At 49.2% G+C, this 18,134-nt stretch overlaps 3 protein-coding genes across 9 annotated transcripts; all 3 read right to left on the bottom strand.

Annotated features, from left to right (window-relative positions):
* Positions 1-74: 74 nt before the first annotated feature.
* On the bottom strand, positions 75-6,251 carry LOC136933405 (mitochondrial fission factor). Of its 7 annotated transcripts, none has more exons than XM_067228752.1 (8): positions 6,201-6,251; positions 4,928-5,160; positions 4,301-4,431; positions 3,993-4,087; positions 3,175-3,330; positions 2,517-2,597; positions 2,342-2,417; positions 75-1,247 (listed from the first exon to the last, which is right to left on the bottom strand). In XM_067228752.1, exons 2-8 carry the CDS (start codon positions 5,142-5,144, stop codon positions 1,116-1,118), a joined length of 888 nt encoding a protein of 295 aa, XP_067084853.1. In that variant the 5' UTR covers positions 5,145-5,160; positions 6,201-6,251; the 3' UTR covers positions 75-1,115. The 7 variants fall into 7 exon arrangements, with proteins under 7 accessions (XP_067084853.1, XP_067084854.1, XP_067084851.1 ...); XM_067228753.1 differs by lacking the exon at positions 6,201-6,251 and adding an exon at positions 5,404-5,464; XM_067228750.1 differs by lacking the exon at positions 6,201-6,251 and having other exon boundaries at positions 4,928-5,229.
* Positions 6,252-10,833: 4,582 nt separating this feature from the next.
* LOC136933763 (transmembrane gamma-carboxyglutamic acid protein 3) lies at positions 10,834-13,238 on the bottom strand. The gene is made up of 4 exons (XM_067229281.1): positions 13,117-13,238; positions 12,045-12,095; positions 11,778-11,938; positions 10,834-11,388 (listed from the first exon to the last, which is right to left on the bottom strand). Exons 2-4 carry the CDS (start codon positions 12,052-12,054, stop codon positions 10,834-10,836), a joined length of 726 nt encoding a protein of 241 aa, XP_067085382.1. The 5' UTR covers positions 12,055-12,095; positions 13,117-13,238.
* A 1,533-nt stretch (positions 13,239-14,771) lies between these two features.
* Positions 14,772-17,119, bottom strand: ripply1 (ripply transcriptional repressor 1). The gene is made up of 3 exons (XM_067229166.1): positions 16,892-17,119; positions 16,441-16,519; positions 14,772-15,382 (listed from the first exon to the last, which is right to left on the bottom strand). The coding sequence occupies exons 1-3, from the start codon at positions 16,984-16,986 to the stop codon at positions 15,083-15,085; spliced, it is 474 nt and encodes a 157-aa protein (XP_067085267.1). The 5' UTR covers positions 16,987-17,119; the 3' UTR covers positions 14,772-15,082.
* Positions 17,120-18,134: the final 1,015 nt, after the last annotated feature.

Here is an 18,134-nt window from a genome sequence, read left to right as displayed (position 1 = left end):
ATCTGTAGGAATATTGTGTTCCTTACTAGACCTGACAAATGTGTCCCTTTGAACAAAACACAAACTCAGCAAACGTAAATATAAAATCTACTTTATTAAATATATTAAGTCCAAGAAAATCCAGTAAACTTCAGCAAAATGAAGTAAAGTAACTGCAAAGAAAACATGCATTCAGTAAAGTGGTTCAAAGTTTGAGGGCAAATTTTCTTTTTCTAAAATCAATCACTTGTATATTATTTCAACTCCTAGAATGACCTTTGGTGTAAACCTGATCGAATAGCATCAGAATACTCAGGCATTCAACTGTAGATACACGAATCACTCTCAACCGGATTAATGATGTTCCATAAAGAACGGCCTTTGACTTTCCAATCAGCCATGTCAGTTCATAATGTTTGAGTGTGGTGTTGGGATTGTAGGACTTGGTTTACAGATTGAAGCTATGGCTGTGAAGCCCAGTTCATCTCAATTCATCTGTTGGAATAAACAAGTTTGAACTCAGAATAACCATGTAGGGACCCCATGTAGTGAGGTTACACCTAGCCAACTGTCGTTCTCAATTAGAAAAAATATGTTGATGATCAAAATGCATTCTCTTTATCCGTGAATCAAGACGATTGGTCGAGAGGAGCACTTGTTTTTCAAACCACTCACATTCTGTGTTTCCTCTCCATACATTCAGACGGTTCCACCATCATCGAACCCTTTGTCAACATTAGCTAGTTGATGAACGTGCTTCAGAGTGCACCTTCAGTTTACACACACTAGAGAAGCCATCCCTCTGGCTGCACAGTGCAAAGGTCAACCTGTGACCACTGATGACCTTTGACCCTACGCTGTTCCATCCCAAAACACATCACACAACCAACCAGGATAGAGACCCTTTAAGGCTTTTTCTTTCATTTGTGCGTGACATTGCAACAGAATCGTTTTTTTGTAACATAGTTGAATGAACGTAAAAAGATTTAAGAAAGTTGGTTGGAGTGTGTTAGTGTGGGACGTTTGTGTGTGTGTGTGTGTGTGTGTGTGTATGTAGTGTCAGTGTGTGTGTGCGTGTATGTAGTGTCAGTGTGTGTGTGTGTGTGTGTGTGCGCGTGTGTGTATGTAGTGTGATGTTATCTCCTGATCCAGAGCCAGCCGTTGAGCAGGCATGCTGACAGCAGCAGGGAGAAGAGGACCAGCTCGGTCTGTCTGCGCTCTGCGTTCTGCCTCTCCAGACCAGCCAGCCGGCGGCTCATCTTCACCACCTGGAGACACCACAGACACCTCACACCTCACACCTCACACCACAGCCCTAAAGAACCCCCTGCTCCCCCCCTCACAGCCCTGAACAACCCCCTCCCCCTGCTCCCCCCCTCACACCTCACAGCCCTGAAGAACCCCCTCCCCCTGCTCCCCCCCTCACACCTCACAGCCCTGAACAACCCCCTCCCCCTGCTCCCCCCCTCACACCTCACAGCCCTGAAGAACCCCCTGCTCCCCCCCTCACAGCCCTGAACAACCCCCTCCCCCTGCTCCCCCCCTCACACCTCACAGCCCTGAAGAACCCCCTGCTCCCCCCCTCACAGCCCTGAACAACCCCCTCCCCCTGCTCCCCCCCTCACACCTCACAGCCCTGAACAACCCCCTCCCCCTGCTCCCCCCCTCACACCTCACAGCCCTGAACAACCCCCTCCCCCTGCTCCCCCCCTCACACCTCACAGCCCTGAAGAACCCCCTGCTCCCCCCCTCACAGCCCTGAACAACCCCCTCCCCCTGCTCCCCCCCTCACACCTCACAGCCCTGAAGAACCCCCTGCTCCCCCCCTCACAGCCCTGAACAACCCCCTCCCCCTGCTCCCCCCCTCACACCTCACAGCCCTGAAGAACCCCCTGCTCCCCCCCTCACAGCCCTGAACAACCCCCTCCCCCTGCTCCCCCCCTCACACCTCACAGCCCTGAACAACCCCCTCCCCCTGCTCCCCCCCTCACACCTCACAGCCCTGAAGAACCCCCTGCTCCCCCCCTCACAGCCCTGAACAACCCCCTCCCCCTGCTCCCCCCCTCACACCTCACAGCCCTGAAGAACCCCCTGCTCCCCCCCTCACAGCCCTGAACAACCCCCTCCCCCTGCTCCCCCCCTCACACCTCACAGCCCTGAAGAACCCCCTGCTCCCCCCCTCACAGCCCTGAACAACCCCCTCCCCCTGCTCCCCCCCTCACACCTCACAGCCCTGAAGAACCCCCTCCACACCCGCCCTTGGGCTCTGCACCTTAGTTGGTCTTAGTTTTCCAAGCTGTCCCTGACCACGAGGTCACCTCCAGAGCCGTGCGTGCCCGGTTAGGGAGGCTGTGAGACTCACCTGGCGTCTGAGGACGATGAACTCCACGACGGCCCCGCTCTCGTCCTCCTGACCCAGCCAGGACTCCTGCATGGCACTGCCAGGGTAGGGGGGAGAGGACGACGACAGGGTTAGAGCAGAGACGACCACGACATCAACCCACACTCAGATTTCCCACAGACACCCCCACAGTCACCTTTTCCTGCCCAGCTCCGCACCGTGAGGGGGGGGCTCAGCCACGACAGGTGGGGGCGCAGGGTCAGCACCACCACCAAACCTTGGAACGAGAGACACACAGACCACAGTCTGATAACAGGCCTGGAACACCAGCCAAGAAGCCAAAGACAGCGACGAGAGGGAGAGAGAGAGAGGCCAGAAGAGGGCAGTGTCAGCCATTGAAAAAGCACAGCAGGCAAGCGACCACAGTGGACATGCGTTGGCCGTCAACTCAGCCAATCAGAAGACGCTTCAACTGAGCAAGGAAACACTTCCAGTCGACGAGGATGCAGACAAGGAATCGATTGCGAACAGGCCTGAACACTGAGGAGTGGAAGGCAGGCTGGCGACCAGGCGGGATGGAGGCCGAGCAAGCGAAAGCCTCGGAGCAGGCCTGAGTGGCAAGGCCCAGCAGGGCGGAGCAGGAAGGCAGTCAGGACACACGGCCAAGCGAGACGAAGAGGAAGGTTAAGGTTAAGCCAGCGTCAACACCCAGGAGGATAACCATGCAGTCACGCGTTTAGCGGACGCTTCTATCCGAAGTGACGTACAGAGTTCTCAGTTAGGTGTTAGTTGGTCTGTTAGGGAGACAGACAGCATGGGGAGGGAGGGTTGGGGGAGGGAGGGAGGATTGTCACCTGGACCTGTATTTCTGCGTGACCGTCTGCAAGAGGCGCTGTGACGCCTGCTGACCCAGCTGCCTGGCGGCCTGGAGCATGGTCTGGGGGGACAGGAGGCCCAGGGGCGGGGGGGCGGCCGGGGGGGCCTGCTGGGGGAGGTGGCCCGTGCTGCGACTGGAACAGGTGAGGGGGGGAAAGGGGGGAGGTGAGGCACCGTGGAACACAGAGAGGAAAGACAGAGGGGAAAGGGGTTACAGCTGGGTGGGGGGCGCGTGGAGGGCGGGCAGGAGGAAGGGGGGGGGGGGGGGGGGGGGGGGGAACCAAAGAAATCTAAGTGACTCACATGACCGCCTGTCTGGCTGGCTTCACTCGGACTCAAATATAACACTGACCTACATGTTAGATCTGAGAATCCGAACCTCGGGGGCTCCCACTGTCTCCCCCTGCTGGTAACACAGATTACTGCAGCCTCTGTTCTCCAGGCCCCCCCGGGGGCAGACTCAGAGCAGTGAGTTTCGGAAAAAAAAAGTTTCAACACTTTTTCAAGGGATGTCATTAAGACACACCAGAGACAGGTGTAAACCCTAACCCTGGATCACACAAGCACCATCACGGGGGGGTGCTTTGGTTGAAGAGTGTGTGTGTGTGTGTGTGTGTGTGTGTGTGTGTGCATGAGTGTGTGTGTGTGTGCATGAGTGTGTGCGTGTGTGTGTGTGTGTGTGTGTGTGTGTGTGTGTGTGTGTGTGCGAGTGTGTGTGCGTGTGTGTGTGTGTGTGTGTGTGTGTGTGTGTGTGTGTGTGTGTGTGTGTGTGAGAGAGAGAGAGAGGTATACTCACGAGGAGGGGGTGTGCAGGGCCTGTTTGGTATGGGTGGGGGTCCCAGGGGGGGTTCTGCCAAACGCTGTGTCGCTGTACGACCTACGAAGGGGGCTCTGTAATAGGTAGGGGGGGACACATTAATTGAGGCTGTTTTAATATCGCAGACAAGAACAACGTGTCCTTGCTGATATCAGCTCACATTTATGTTTTGTTGATGGATCGTAAAAGGTTTGGACTTCCTTTCATTTCTGTCTGTGAGGGCCTCGAACCAACTGCCTACTACCTTTCTGTATGTGAGATCATAACCCCTACATGGTGCAGTATACCTGGCCTGGATCCCTGTGAAAGGACTCGCTCTCCCAGGCTAGGTACTGGCTTTCCCAGGCCGGCCCTGCCTGGGCGCTGGAGCCTGGCTTGGAGGAGGTGAACAGGGGCCGAGGGCTCATATCTGGAGCATCTGAAGAAAACAACGAATTAATTCATGAATAAATGAAGATAAGGTACAAACAGGTATCCAGTAACATTTAATCCACATTTAGTGTAACTGAAACAGTTGGTAAGATCTGAGATACGGTGGAGGAAGAAGGAATGAGTGTGTGTGTGTGTCTGTCCTTGTGTGTGAGTGAGAGAGAGAGAGAGAGAGAGAGAGAGAGAGAGAGAGAGAGAGAGAGAGAGAGAGAGAGAGAGAGAGAGAGAAGGATCAAGTAGCCTATATTTAACCAGGATAAAAGAGGACTCAACAACCCCAGCTTTAAACAGAGCTCTGAGCGGCAGTTGATTCAGGTAGCTAGTCCACAGGAACAGCTCTCTCTACCTGCTAGTACAACCTGCTCTTTTCCAGCTAGGCTTTGACAGCACACTTACTGAGAGCCACAGTAAGCAATAGAAATTATGTCTTAAAACAACAAGCTAGCTAGCTAGCTAGCTAGCCTGACCTTCAGCCCCAGACCCACCTGTGAGTGCCAGACGGTCCGGGATGTGCATGCTGTAGGCCGGGGGAGGTTCTTCCGTCCTCTGCCTCCCCCTGTCCTCCTCCGCCCCGCCCCGCTGCTCCGGTCCAACTCTTAACCGGTCCGGGACTCTCATTTTCTGGTTGATGGCTTCCGTGAAAACCGGGTCACGGCCTTGGACCCCCGCGGGCATGTCGCCCATAAAGGCGGTGGACGTCATTCCGGTATGATGCTGTCTACCGTGGTAATACATAATGAGAGAAGCGGATTTGACCTCGTTAAAAGTTAAAAACGACCATAAACGAAGGTTGGAGAAAACATGCGGTGTCAATCTTCTTCCTGCTTAACCGGTTGGTAAAATAAAAACGGATTGTTGTAGCCTATATATATCTTGTCACTGACAGTCTTATGCCTAAGACTATAGCCTTGACCGACTGTGTGGTGGCCAAAACTATACTTGTTGAGGGTGGTTGGCTAACCAATGATTAGGCGAAGGGATTGGGCAAATTACTGCTGGATTTTCCTGCGGTGTGGATTAGAATCCCTTTGTAATCCAAGGGGTGAGGATACACCTGCTGAATACAGATGTCAGAGACTAAATGAGATTACACGATATTTTCAACAGTGAATGTTTGAACAGCTGGCTCAAAAACTAGATTCATGGGTTTGGGGATGAAAATACAATTGCCGTGTGTAACCTAACTGGCTAGCTGCCAATTTAAATAGCTTGAGAATTCACCATTGACACTTATTTACCAACAAGTAACGAAACTGGTTCACACTAGAAAGTTCTGTGGCTAACTAGCTAGCAATAGGTAAAATGAATAGTCATTTTATGATCAGGATCTTTTTAAATATAACCTACAGGACAACCAAGCAGGGTCAAATGACCTAAGTGTTTTGTTTGTTTATTACCTATAAACTTAGCTACCTAGCTGGCTAATATTGTGCCGGTAAATAGACGATTAAGTTAAGGTGAAACCTGGAGTTGCCCAGAACTTGACCAAAACAAGTGCAGTAGCCGCTACAGCAACAGTGCCACCTAGCCGCTACTGTGCTCGGGGCTAAAGCAAACTTCACAGAATGGTACACTACTAGCTGAGTGTAGCCTACAGTACTTCGGCTAGAAAGCTAACAAGAAAAGTCAGAAATGTACCATGGTAAGTGTAACGTTGGCCAAGAAAGAAAATGACATGCTATAGATAGCATAACTTGTATACAAGAGTATCATAACTTTAGAAAGTTGATATTAGCCGGCTAGTTGCCCCTTACTCACCTTCTCCAAAACTTTCAGCGACTCGACCTGCCGCTAGCAACGCTAGCTAGCTACTACAGTGCAGCACCACCAATTCAGTCGCACGTAAAGCGTCACTCAATGCACAAATTGAAAGCTGGCGGTGGTCACGAATATTTGACAGCTGTCAAGATCATTCAACTCTTTTTTGTTGATCATTCAACCCAAAAAATCAGTGTATCCATTTTAAACAAAACAGTCACAACCACAGCCGATATGGATAAACGCACTTTAATATATTCACAAAGTAATCATAGTCAGTGCTTACAAACAAGATAGAGAAATTTGGCACTTAGTACAGTATGGTGACGATCAAGTGACTGGAGACGGGATGTAATCCATTGTAATAAAAGGGAGAGATTCAGTCAGACTCTCCTAAAACAAAAGCGATTAATAGCTTGCCTCGGTGTAAAATTGCCCATTTAGAACACTGCAAATGATACATTTTTAAATATACCTCTACAGGCCATGTGGACGGTGTAACATCAGTGTAGATGCGCTCATAGCCTACTCTAGGCCTGCTTCTAAAATTGGGTTAACCGCATCCTACTTTATCACATCTCCTGTCGGTCTCTTGGGATGATTCCCATGCCATCCCATCATCTCCAACTGACCTACATACACAACCTCACAGACAGACATTAGGAAAAATGGGAAACGAATTGTGGGAGAGAAAAAAACCATATGTCAAGTCAATGAATGGAATCCAGCAAAACACCACAAAACGCAATTCGGTTAAGAAGCAGTCGAAAATACACTCAATGATAGGCATATGTCACCAATAATTAGCCTAGTGGCAGGGGTAGCAGTAGCAAATAGGGTGATCAAAAACGTTTGTTCCCACCAGTGTTCAAACCAAACCGACGCTCTCTACTGAATGGAAAATGAACACAATGCACCAGAAAGATGACTACAGCGTATGTGGTCCCGAGGCAAGAGAAAAATGTAGGGATTCGATGTCTAGGGACGTGGGTTTGTATGACTTATGGGAATTTTGGGAGCTAGTGTTTACACAGCCTATAGACTATAGTTGGAAAAAAAAGTTAAAAAAAAACAAGTTCTGTTTATTTTGCATAGCCTACTTGATGGGCACAGTTTAAGGATACAACCGTTAAAACGGAGCTAGCACGCTCTCTCACGGTCTAACCCCTGAAGCTGGAAGCTCTTTTAGTTTTAGAACACGTTGACGTAAAACATACAGGACATCAAGAGAAGATATATAATTCAGACAAGACACCAACACCACTATCTCCGCTGTGTGTGGTAAGTCACTGATTAATGTAACCGTGGTTACAAAGGGAAACAAGCTTGTGTTCTTCCCCCTCCTGTCTATTTGGTAAAATCTCAATGTCCAAGCACAGCCTCACATACAGAGATGTAAAAGAAAACAGGCAGCAGGAAGACTGCCGCACAGCGGTGTAACGTTTCACTGTAGATCAAGGGGGTTTCAGGATTCAGCCCCACACTGGATGTCACTTTGGATTTAAAAAAAAATCTCTCGTGAATGAATACAACACTATTTATATGTTTCTGACATTTGCTATAGGTCGTTTAATCGCTGGCAGTAAGATGGCTAACGGCATGTTCCATTCAAGAGCAACTGGGTTTCGACAGCTTGTGTCAGCGTCTCTGCTGTTTGAGCTCTGGGCCCTCTGGTTTGAGCTGGATAGGAAACACGTGACCTTTCATTCCTGGTGCTGATAGAAGAGTTACTTCTACACTTCGTATAGTCAGTGGCGAAAATCTGCTATCAATTTTGGGGGGGGACAATTATATGACATTTTCTAGAGAGCAATTCCTGAGGGGGACACCAAAATTACTGCTGTAACATTGTATTATGTTAAATGTATATTATTAAAATTTCCTTATGTTTACAGTGATTTATTGGGGGGGACAAATCCTATTCTTCTCAGGATGGGGGGGGTCGTGTCCCCCCTGTCCCCCCCGGGATTTCTGCCTATGCATATAGTGCTGTGTCATTGAGAAATGGCTTCCATGTATCCATATATATAGCTTATATATACTGTCTATGTATACATAGACAGTACATACATTACTTTATAGACATACTGGTACATGAGCAAATTACCAACTCATTTTGAGGGAAATTGAAGTGAATATTTGGATTTGAGGTGCACTGGATACAGCTACTCTGATATACAGGTATAAACACACACACATCCTTTTGATCTTGTCACAAAATACATGAATATGAATCAGAGAAACATCAGATTATGCCATTGGATCGATACTCCTGAATGAGAACGACCAACATCAAACATAAGAGATCGATGACCAAGCACACAATTCAAACACTGGCTAGAAACACACCATGAAGTGTATTTCAACAACACACAAAAGCTTATAGATTAAGTAGGACATAATGCAGTGAATGAAAACAAATGACTGAATATGCTTTTCCAGAAGGGATGTGTATGATTTTGGCTTACCAGAGGAAGACTACAGACATCTTTATATTGGCTGCTTTGGCACATTTCAGCCGAGCGAGAATTCACAAACTTCGAGCGCGTTCCGTAATAAAAACGAACGAGCAATTGTCTTCACACATGTATATAATCATCATTTATACACACACACACACACTCACACTGAATCAGTAAACCCACTTGCATACGAAAAGTACAAGAAGCTCTCTCCCAACTAAACAACGTTGCAGCAAACAGGCTTCTGTCAGTGTCACTTTGCAAGATTATCATCTTCCTGACATCTCCTTCTGCCGACACACAGCTGGCCCTGGTGTCAGGTGTCACGAGGAGAGATAAGGGAGAGGAGAGGGGAGGAGAAGGGGAGGGAAAGAGAAGAGGAGGGCAGAGTGAGGACATAGGAGGGGAGGAGAGGAGGAGAAGGGGAGAGGATAGAGGAGAACCTAACCCGATTCTGTTTAACTAGCCAGGGCACTCTGTCATCACTTTGACAGGCTGGAAGAAAGCTCCGGGACAGGATCGATCAGAGGCCAACACTGGGGTGTCGAGGGTTACAGGAGGGGAGGGTGTCAGGGTCAGGTGACCCCTGGGGGAGGGGGGGGCATTGGTGTCATGACAGGCAGACTGCAGCATCAGCAGGAGGAACTGCCAGAGAGGAGGGGAAGACCGCCAGCATTCCCCCCCGGGATGACTCCGCCCACCCCTCCACCCGAGGTCACTTCCTCTCCCTCGAAGGTCACTTCCTTTCCCTCGCTTCCTCCGCGTCTCTCGAACACAACGAAAAAAAAAACCCAAACACATTCTGTATATCCCGGGTGATTCTGTCCTATACAGCAGGCATTTCTGTAGCTGTCCACTGATGTCTTCGTCACTGGCAGTGTGCTAGACTGGTGCTAGGGTTGAGGCCGACCTCAGCAGATTAATTCTACTTCCTGTATTCTGAGTCATGGTGGATGACCAGGTAGCTGAACTTCAGTTTGCAAGGAAAGAAGCAGTGTAAAGGCAAAAGGCGGTGACCAGCAGAAGAGAAGAGGTGCAGAGATAAAGCAACTTAGCCATAAATTATCACATTAAGCCAGAGCTGATCACATGCAGTGAGGTCAACAGCCAGGAAACACTGTACTGTGCGACTGTAAATTGTTGCGTTTTTTTTAACAAAAGTAAGAAATTGTAAACAGTAATCGGAAGCTAGTGCTGTACACATTACTTGACTGGACTGTATGATTAGCTTTTGGTTGTGCTTAGTGCTCAGTGTGTGTGTGTGTGTTTCAGTAGTGTTGCTTTGTGTTTGGGTGTGTATGTATGTGTGTGTGTGTGTGTGTGTGTGTGTCTCACTGGCATATTCTTAAGGGGATTACATCTGGCCAGTGATATGCATTACTACATCATTCCATTTCTACCTTTGGCACACAAGAAAAAATAAACCAAAACCTATCCATCGTTTGATCAAAGGGAGGTTGAGTTCCCTTATCTCATATTTAACAGGCAAGATTAGATCTCCTGTTCCAGGGGGATGCCAGGCTGCAGTAGACACAAGTCTGCAGTCGAAGCCTATCTTGATTCCTCTGCGTAGGAGAGACACATCTCAGCTCGTCATCTGTGAGATATTCCTCCGCATGACAAAGTAGTCCCGACAACGAGCCAATGTCCACACTATGAGAAATGACCCGTTATTTGTCATCCCGTTTCATCCCTGACGCTAGCCCGGACCCAAGTCTCTGATTGGATCTCTTATCTTCTCATCCTTCTTTTTTTCGTTCCTTCTCTGGTCGTGATAAGGCCGTGTCTGGCGCTGACAGAGGTGGGGAGGAGGTGCTTGGGTGCGCAGGGGCCTGCGGCAGCTTCGGGGGTCCTGTTTTCAGCTGGTGAAGACTAGCGGCCCAGATATCCATCTGGTTTCTACATGTATACAGGTTACCCAGTGGCACGGCCCTGAACGCCACATTCAGAGGAGACGACACACTGATGCATCACCACACACACACACACACACGTGGGAGATGGCCCATGTGAAGCACAGATCGTACAGCCGGCCGACAGTCAGCGAAATGCTTTTAAACCCATAGGGCCACAGTTCCCCCGAGGTCAGACATACGCTTGGAGCAGAGGCAGGGGTAGAGGCAGTGGGAGAGGCAGGGGGGAGGGGGGAGGGGGGTCGCCTCCCTTGAACCTCACTTCTCCGTGACGATCTCCTCGTACTTGGGCGGTGGGTCGCTGTAGGGCGCTGTGACCTCGTCGCTGCTGCTCTCCAGGTGGCCCGTCACCTCCTCGTAGGACGGGGGCGGCGTGGCGCCCGAAAGGCGCGAGGCCACCGACGCGGACGGCTCCTGGACGTACAGGGACCTGCTGTTCTGCTGGGGGGGACGGGGGGCGGGGGCGGCGCACACCAACGACCCCCCTCCTCTCTCCACGCCGCTCACCACCACGGTGGGGTGAGGCGGGGCCTCCGGGTGGGCGCCCTCCGGCTGAGGGGGGGCGTCCCTGTGGACCAGGATGCGGGGGAGGCTGCGGGCGTTGCGGTTGGCCAGGTAGCGGTTCTGGGTGTAGGCGGGGCGCCGGCGCGTGGCCTTCTGGAGCTGGCACCTCCAGATGAGGAAGAGGGCGATGATGATGAGGAGGGCCACCCCCAGGAGGGGAACCACCATGTAGACGGTGTCGCTGCGCTCCGAACGACCCTCCGTGTTGCTGCTCACCGTATAGATGCTGCGGGTCTTCCAGAACTCCATCTGAGGAGGGGAGGAGGGGGGGGAGGGGAGGAGAGGGAGGGGGAAAGAGGAGGGGAGGAGGGGGGGAGGGGAGGAGAGGGAGGGGGAAAGAGGAGGGGAGGAGGGGGGGAGGGGAGGAGAGGGAGGGGGAAAGAGGAGAGGAGGGGAGGGAAGAGAGGATAGGATAGGAGGGGAGGGAGGGGAAACATATGAATAACATGAACCTTAAAACCCTAAAATCAGGAGGGTTAAATCCCCGTTCACCAGGACACAACACGACACACCATGACACGAGTCGGTCAGTCAACAACACTACAAGGCACAACACCCTCTATGATACTGACCAGTGGAACAACAGTGACAACAGTAACTAGGTTGTGGGAGGGATCGCTGTAGGGAAGTTAGGCTACCGTGCGTTCTTTGTTTTCAAACACCTCGTTGGCCTCCTCGAAGCTGCAGCTCTCCTCCACGCACTCCCTCTCGATGTTCCCCTGGCGGAACTCCTCCATGAAGCCGTTGGCCCGAGGGAAGCGTTTGAGCAAGGAGTGCGCATCCTTTCCCTCTAGGAACGCTGGACACACACACACGCACACGCAATGTCATCGGCACTGAGAGCAGGAACAGGAAGTGACAGGCAGATAGCGGTGTTTGAAACATATAGTGTGTGCCTGCCTCACCTCCAGCCATGCTGCCAACCTGTTACTCAGGCAGAGAGCCTCGTAGCTGACCTGGAAGTGAAGCCCAATACAATTACAAAGCAGACAGGAAGAACAAGACAAACATTTTCTCTGTGAAAATACACGTTTTAGATTTTACAAGTCAATGCTTTCCCAAAGTCCAATATATCCTAATAGTATACGATATATAAATATAATATAAAAACAATATATGGTTACAATGATAATTTTGTCGTTTGTTGTTATAGGTAGTCATCAATTCATGGCCATCAAGTAATCTTTTTGCTTTTGATCCAAGCAGGATTTGGTCTGTAAAATGGGTCTGGAGTGTCTTTCTGTTTCAATAATGGATGGCATGGCTTTCAAGTATGTATGCAAAAATGTATGTATGCCTTCATAAATGGACACAGGCATCACCATATATCTTAGTAAATATATTCCATCATCTATAAATATAATGTAGTGTAGCCGGGGGTGGAGGTGTTCCCATAGCAACAGGGATGGGTAAAGGGGATGTTGCACGAGAAGCACCGTAAACACTCCCCATCTAGACAAAATGTTACATTTTAGCCACGCGTGGTTGAAAGTCGTATTAAAATGTACCTGTCACGGGGAGAGATGGAGCGCTCGGTTTCTCGATACGTGACACGGAGTAGGCAGCAGTAAATAAGCCACTTACATCAAGCGGCACTCAGCATCGCGAGTAACAAGACCGGTTATTTGTACGACGCTACGAATACTCGGAATTACATCTTATCTCCATCTCTCACAGACTCAGAACCGCCCCACATACAACCACACGCCAACAAGCATACAGTCCACCCCTCAAATATAACCTGTTAAATTAGGATAACTTAATCATTCGAAAGTCTGTTTACACTGCTGACAACGGTTAAGAAAATAAGAACGCACGAGAGCAAACAAACAAACGGACTTAGTTCTCAATGTCTCGCAGATGTGGACAGCTTTTGCTGGCCAACTACAAATGAAATATTGACAAAGATTCGTGTTGAGTTCAGTCATATCTTAGATAAGACAGAGTGCAGTGTCCGTCACTCTTAAAGCTCAGTACCTTAACATTTGATGTATCCATTCATTTCGTCATATAAAGTAGGTTCCCTTTTCAGACAGATTTCACCTATAATCCACACGTGTTTCTTTATCATTCAGGTATACAAAAATAAACCCTGCCTTCCACGACACCGTTATAAAAAAAAAGGATTTTCCATCCCATTCCTGCTTCTAACGAGGGAGCACCCACGAGAGTCAGTTTTCAGACGGTGACCGAGACACCGGTAAGCCAATAGAAGAGGCGGAATCTCCACAATTATCCAATCAAAGCCCTCAAAACGCTTCCGTCGCCTCCTAAACCCACGTCCTTCAAGACGGAGATTCATGGATGTTGAAGTTGTTCGACAGACACACAATCCAGATTTATCAAATTAGTTTAATGGAATAACAACTAGCGTGTATCAGAGAATATCTTGGTAATTATTTGAAAGAACATGTGCATATAATCGTTTTATCTACCGTCCTGAGTGAAGTAATATCAACTGTTATTATGTCAGGAGCCTAGCAGCCACACCTTAGACAGGAAGACTTCATATCCCAGCATTCAAAGTAGCAGTTCCTATGTACTGGTTTTATTTGATGGATTAAGGTTGATATCAATATCCTGGTTCTATAATCCACACTAAATCTGTACCTTTAAGAACTTTCAATTAATTCTTGTTAATGCAAACAATATAAATTAAATGTACAGCACATTTCTTATATGGATATTTTTTTTTACATGAACAATCTAAATAAGTCATCGACTTTAACAGCTGGAAGAGGTTGGAGAAGAACAGAGAGAAAGAAAATTAAAATGCACGAGTGTGTGCATGCATACATACTGAAGTAATCGCCTGCATGTGTGTGTGCATATGCAAGCACTTGTGTGTCAAGGGTGTGTGTGTGTGAGAGAAAAAGTGTGTTACTGTGTGTGTGTGTGTGAGAGAGAGAGATAATGCGTGGGAGTGTGTTACCGTGTGTGTGTGAGATAATGTGTGTGTGTGTGTTACTATGTGTGTGTGTTACTGTGTGTGTGTGTGTGTGTGTGTGTGAGTGTGTGTGTGTGTGTGTGTGTGTGTGTGTGTGTGTGTGTGAGAGAGAGAGAAGGGTGTGCTAGGCAGGGGATGTTGCTGTGTGTTTTGCATTAAGGGGTCAGGCCTAGTGGTAAAACTGCAGAGATCTCCAGCACCTCTGACCCCTGAGAGTTCCATTAGAGGCCTCTGAACCAGGGATCATTGTAGGAGGGAAAACAAGTCTACATAGCCCTCCCAAAACATAAGCTTGCCTCACGTTGAGCACTGTTAAATGTCCAATTCACTTTTTTTTGTATTTTTTAAGTCTTAATCTTTTTTATAAATCCACCCCAAATCTCTTCCCAGCTTCGCTCTTTATTTCCGACGGGTTTCCAGGGAGAGAGTGACCAGGCCTCCCCTCTCTCTCCGGCCCAGGAGGGCGAGCAGATAGACATCAAAGGCTGTTGAGCTGGAGATAGGAGAGAGAGAGGGGAGTGTAATCTCTCCACAACAACAAAGACTTCCACTTACTGATAGACTCCATCTTAAACCCTCTGATCACCTCTCACTATCGCCAAGGAGATAGAGAGAACCAACAAAAAAAAAAGAATAATAAACATTGCTGCTTTCCCAAAATAGAGTTTATTTCATTCAAACCGTGAAAAAGTTTAGACAGTGTTTGGAAAATATCCCAAAAACGTATACAAAAAGTCAATATAAATATATGTGCTTATATACAATTGAACATTATAAATTAGAAAAGTAAATATGACGCGAAACGTATTCTATGTACATAAGCAAATCCTAGACCCTGAGACTTGTTTGTTTCCACGGTAACCCATCCCAATATGGGACTTTGTGTTCCTTACAACAGATTCAATCTATATAATCCCATTCAGACGCAGCAGTCCTCAACACGGGGGAGGAGTGCTGTTGGACAGATCGTGAGCAGACTGAGAGGAATCTTAGAGTTCAGTTACAGCTGGTGTAGAAGGACCGAGGCTTGAGGCACGCCTCGCCCTCGCTGCAGCCTTCCTCCTCCCAGTCCTCCTCTTCCTCCTCCTCCTCGTCCTCCTCGTCCTCGCTGTCAGACTCTTCGTAGAAGCTGATGGTGGCTTGGACGGGGAAGTTCTTGAGCAGGGTCTCCCCGTCACTGTACAGGTAGTCAAACGATTTGGATTTGGGCCAGAACAGGCGGACAGGATGCTGAAAGGTCTGGGGTTTCCCCTCGGTGGAGACGTGAGCAGGGTCTGCAGAGGGCCTTGAGTAGGGCTGGGGGGAGAGAGAGAGAGAAGGAGGGTTAATGTTAATATACACCGCAAGGCATTCAAAGACAATGAGAGATATTCCGAGAAAGACAAGAGGCTACGCTGCCTAACAAACACAAAGCCACATCATCCGTGGACTATCCCCTGTTGCCCCGTCTTACACTGGCAACCAAAACAAATACGCCCGACATGCTAGACCAGAGGTCCCCAGTGGCAGGGATAGCCAGGGCAGGGTTTGAGCCTGGCTGGGTCCCTGCCTGGGTGAGGGGAGGGTGTGAATCTGGCAGGGTGAGAGGTTGGCTGGGTGAGGGCAGGGTGAGAGGTTGGCTGGGTGAGGGGAGGGTGAGAGGTTGGCTGGGTGAGGGCAGGGTGAGAGGTTGGCTGGGTGAGGGGAGGGTGAGAGGTTGGCTGGGTGAGGGGAGGGTGAGAGGTTGGCTGGGTGTGGGCAGGGTGAGAGGTTGGCTGGGTGAGGGGAGGGTGAGAGGTTGGCTGGGTGTGGGCAGGGTGAGAGGTTGGCTGGGTGAGGGGAGGGTGAGGTGAGAGCGTGTGAGACACTGTGGGAACTCGGCCCAGCTTGTCTCTCACAGCCGGGAAGGTGTCCAGTTCTGCATCTCTCTGGGGAGAGAGGCTGGTGTCTGGAGGGCTCCTTCTCTATCACCTCCAGTGTTAGTGTGTGTGTGTGCAGAGGTGTGAGTGTGTGGGTGTGTGCGTTCTGCTGAGGCTCAGGCTCAGAGGAGCCATCTGTCTATGTGTCAGGAAGTCGTAGGGGAACGGTGCGAGTTTGTCTGCAGTGTGGCAGAGTGACAAAAACACAGCTTGACCCTCTCTCCTTCTGTTCTCCACCCTGCAGCTAAAGCTCTCCTGACTCACACACATGACTTTGTTTTACCGCTGACTACAGTGTCTCTAAAACGTAAATGTAGGCTGTTCTTCACCGATATCAAATGTAATTAGTCTACAGGTTGATGTGTCCCGTAGATGGCTATTGTGTAAATTGTGTGTTGTGGTCCATGCTGATATGAAAGACGAAATACAAAAAAACTTATATAGAATTCAACTTACACATGACTGACCGCTTCTCCGGCTCCCGCGATGTGCTTCCTTACTGCTCACGAGCCAGGGTCTCCACAGAGAGGCGTAACTATAAGAGAGGCACGAGCACGGTGATTAGTGTCATTCAAAATCATACGAACATGATGCTTATATGAAAGATGCGCATTGACAATGGGATCTCGCCAGATTGCACGACACAGCACGTAGCCTATAACAACGAAAAGGGATCCTTCATTTAGACACCAAAACATATACGCAAGATAGCAACGCCTCTATATGTGTGATGCATACAGGTGAAGTTGTGATAAATACAGTCAACGCTGGTTATGCAATAGCCTAGGTCAGGTTTGAGCGGTTGTCAACCGTTTTGCGGTCGAAACGGTTAGACCTATGAGCATTTTCAAGGCTTTATCAAAATAAAAGCCGAACATGTTATTCATCGGTGGGGAGCATTGCTTACCTGTCGTTTGTTGGCGTGGTGTCCATCATCAAAGGGCGCGCGAGAGGAGCCACAACGAAGGGCGTCTGTTTAACAATAACGCAGGCAGAACTCATGTCGGTTGCCGTATTCCTGTCAAAAACCCTCCGGCAGAATCTTGAATGAACCTAAAATAATGTTTTCCCTTTGCGGTAAATGCGGCAGTGGAGAATCCGAGTTAAGATTCGTTGACTCGTAGAGCTGCCAGTAGACTGGTTGTGCGGGTGCGTAGAAGAAGAGTGTCCGGGAGATGACAATACCCGGGGCTTATAAAGGCCTCCGGCACCGGAGGAGGCGGAGGGGGGGGTCTCGCTGCCAAACGATCCGAGGAAGGGGGTGTCCCTGCCGGCCAAATGATTGGGGGTCAGGCCAATTTGGTGTGAGGGGTTGCCCAGTTGTATAAACAGTGTGTCGCAGCGTGAGGGTGAGAAATCTCTTACCATCGGGCTGCTGGGAAAACACAGAGGAGAAAAGTTAGACACCATCTGCGAGAAAGACGACGGGGAACAAACCGGGAGGGGGCACGAGCACCCATTGAGCTTGATAATTAAGATAGATAATTAGATCTTAACGGATTCGTTAGAGACAGCATATAGCCTACAAAACGACGCAGATTGGCTATAGCCAATAGGCTCCTATTTTATTCTCCCATAAAATAGGTTACATTTATTTTACATGACAGTTCTTTAGACAATTTATTCGACATGTAAATCTACACAATTGCTTTGAACACTCAGTGTAGAACACATAAGTCTATCTCTGCACATTAATTTGCACAAAATGGGCACGTATGACAGCGCGCATGCAACAAATACAATTCTTATAAGATCGTCTAAAAACATTCAAACAGATAGAGCGCACGCGTCCCGGCCGAAGGAGCCCGTTAAGCCAGGTGTGAGAATCCTCACTAGCGTCCTCTAATAAGGTCTTAATGGTGTCTTGATGGACGGGACCGCCTCGACTAGACAAGCAAACCTTGGGGCCGGCGCCAAACGATGCCCCGTAGAGACGGCAAAACGGGGCAAAAGGGACAAACGGAGAGCGCATGCGGAGTTCCCATTACGAGCACACAAATGCGCTGTCGGCTTAATCTAATGGATAATTATTTGGACGCATGAAGCCAATTGACACCTATACGCGCACACAGTAGGGCTCGTGGCATGGTGGAGTGCAGAGTTTAAAGACCTCAAATAGCCCAGCTTATATACAGATAACTTATAAGGAA

Source organism: Osmerus mordax, chromosome 25 (assembly GCF_038355195.1).
Source record: "Osmerus mordax isolate fOsmMor3 chromosome 25, fOsmMor3.pri, whole genome shotgun sequence".
Taxonomy (NCBI): Eukaryota; Metazoa; Chordata; class Actinopteri; order Osmeriformes; family Osmeridae; genus Osmerus; species Osmerus mordax.
The sequence above is the reverse complement of the archived record's forward strand: the minus strand, read 5'-3'. Positions and strand labels throughout refer to the sequence as shown.

Bases quoted from the DNA above. Each gene is read 5' to 3' on its own strand.
- LOC136933405 (XM_067228750.1), bottom strand. From the start codon at position 5,177: ATGTATTACCACGGTAGACAGCATCATACCGGAATGACGTCCACCGCC. The intron at 2,418-2,516 runs GTGACTGTGGGG...CTACCCTGGCAG, and splicing joins GCGGAGCTGGGCAGGAAAAG to TGCCATGCAGGAGTCCTGGC. The intron at 1,248-2,341 runs GTGAGTCTCACA...TGGTGTCTCCAG, and splicing joins TCATCGTCCTCAGACGCCAG to GTGGTGAAGATGAGCCGCCG.
- LOC136933763 (XM_067229281.1), bottom strand. The intron at 11,389-11,777 runs GTAGCCTAACTT...TCCCCTCCTCAG, and splicing joins TTGAAAACAAAGAACGCACG to ATGGAGTTCTGGAAGACCCG.
- ripply1 (XM_067229166.1), bottom strand. From the start codon at position 16,986: ATGAGTTCTGCCTGCGTTATTGTTAAACAGACGCCCTTCGTTGTGGCT. The intron at 16,520-16,891 runs GTAAGCAATGCT...CCTCTCTTATAG, and splicing joins ACCACGCCAACAAACGACAG to TTACGCCTCTCTGTGGAGAC. The intron at 15,383-16,440 runs GTAAGTTGAATT...CTCTCCCCCCAG, and splicing joins GGAGAAGCGGTCAGTCATGT to CCCTACTCAAGGCCCTCTGC.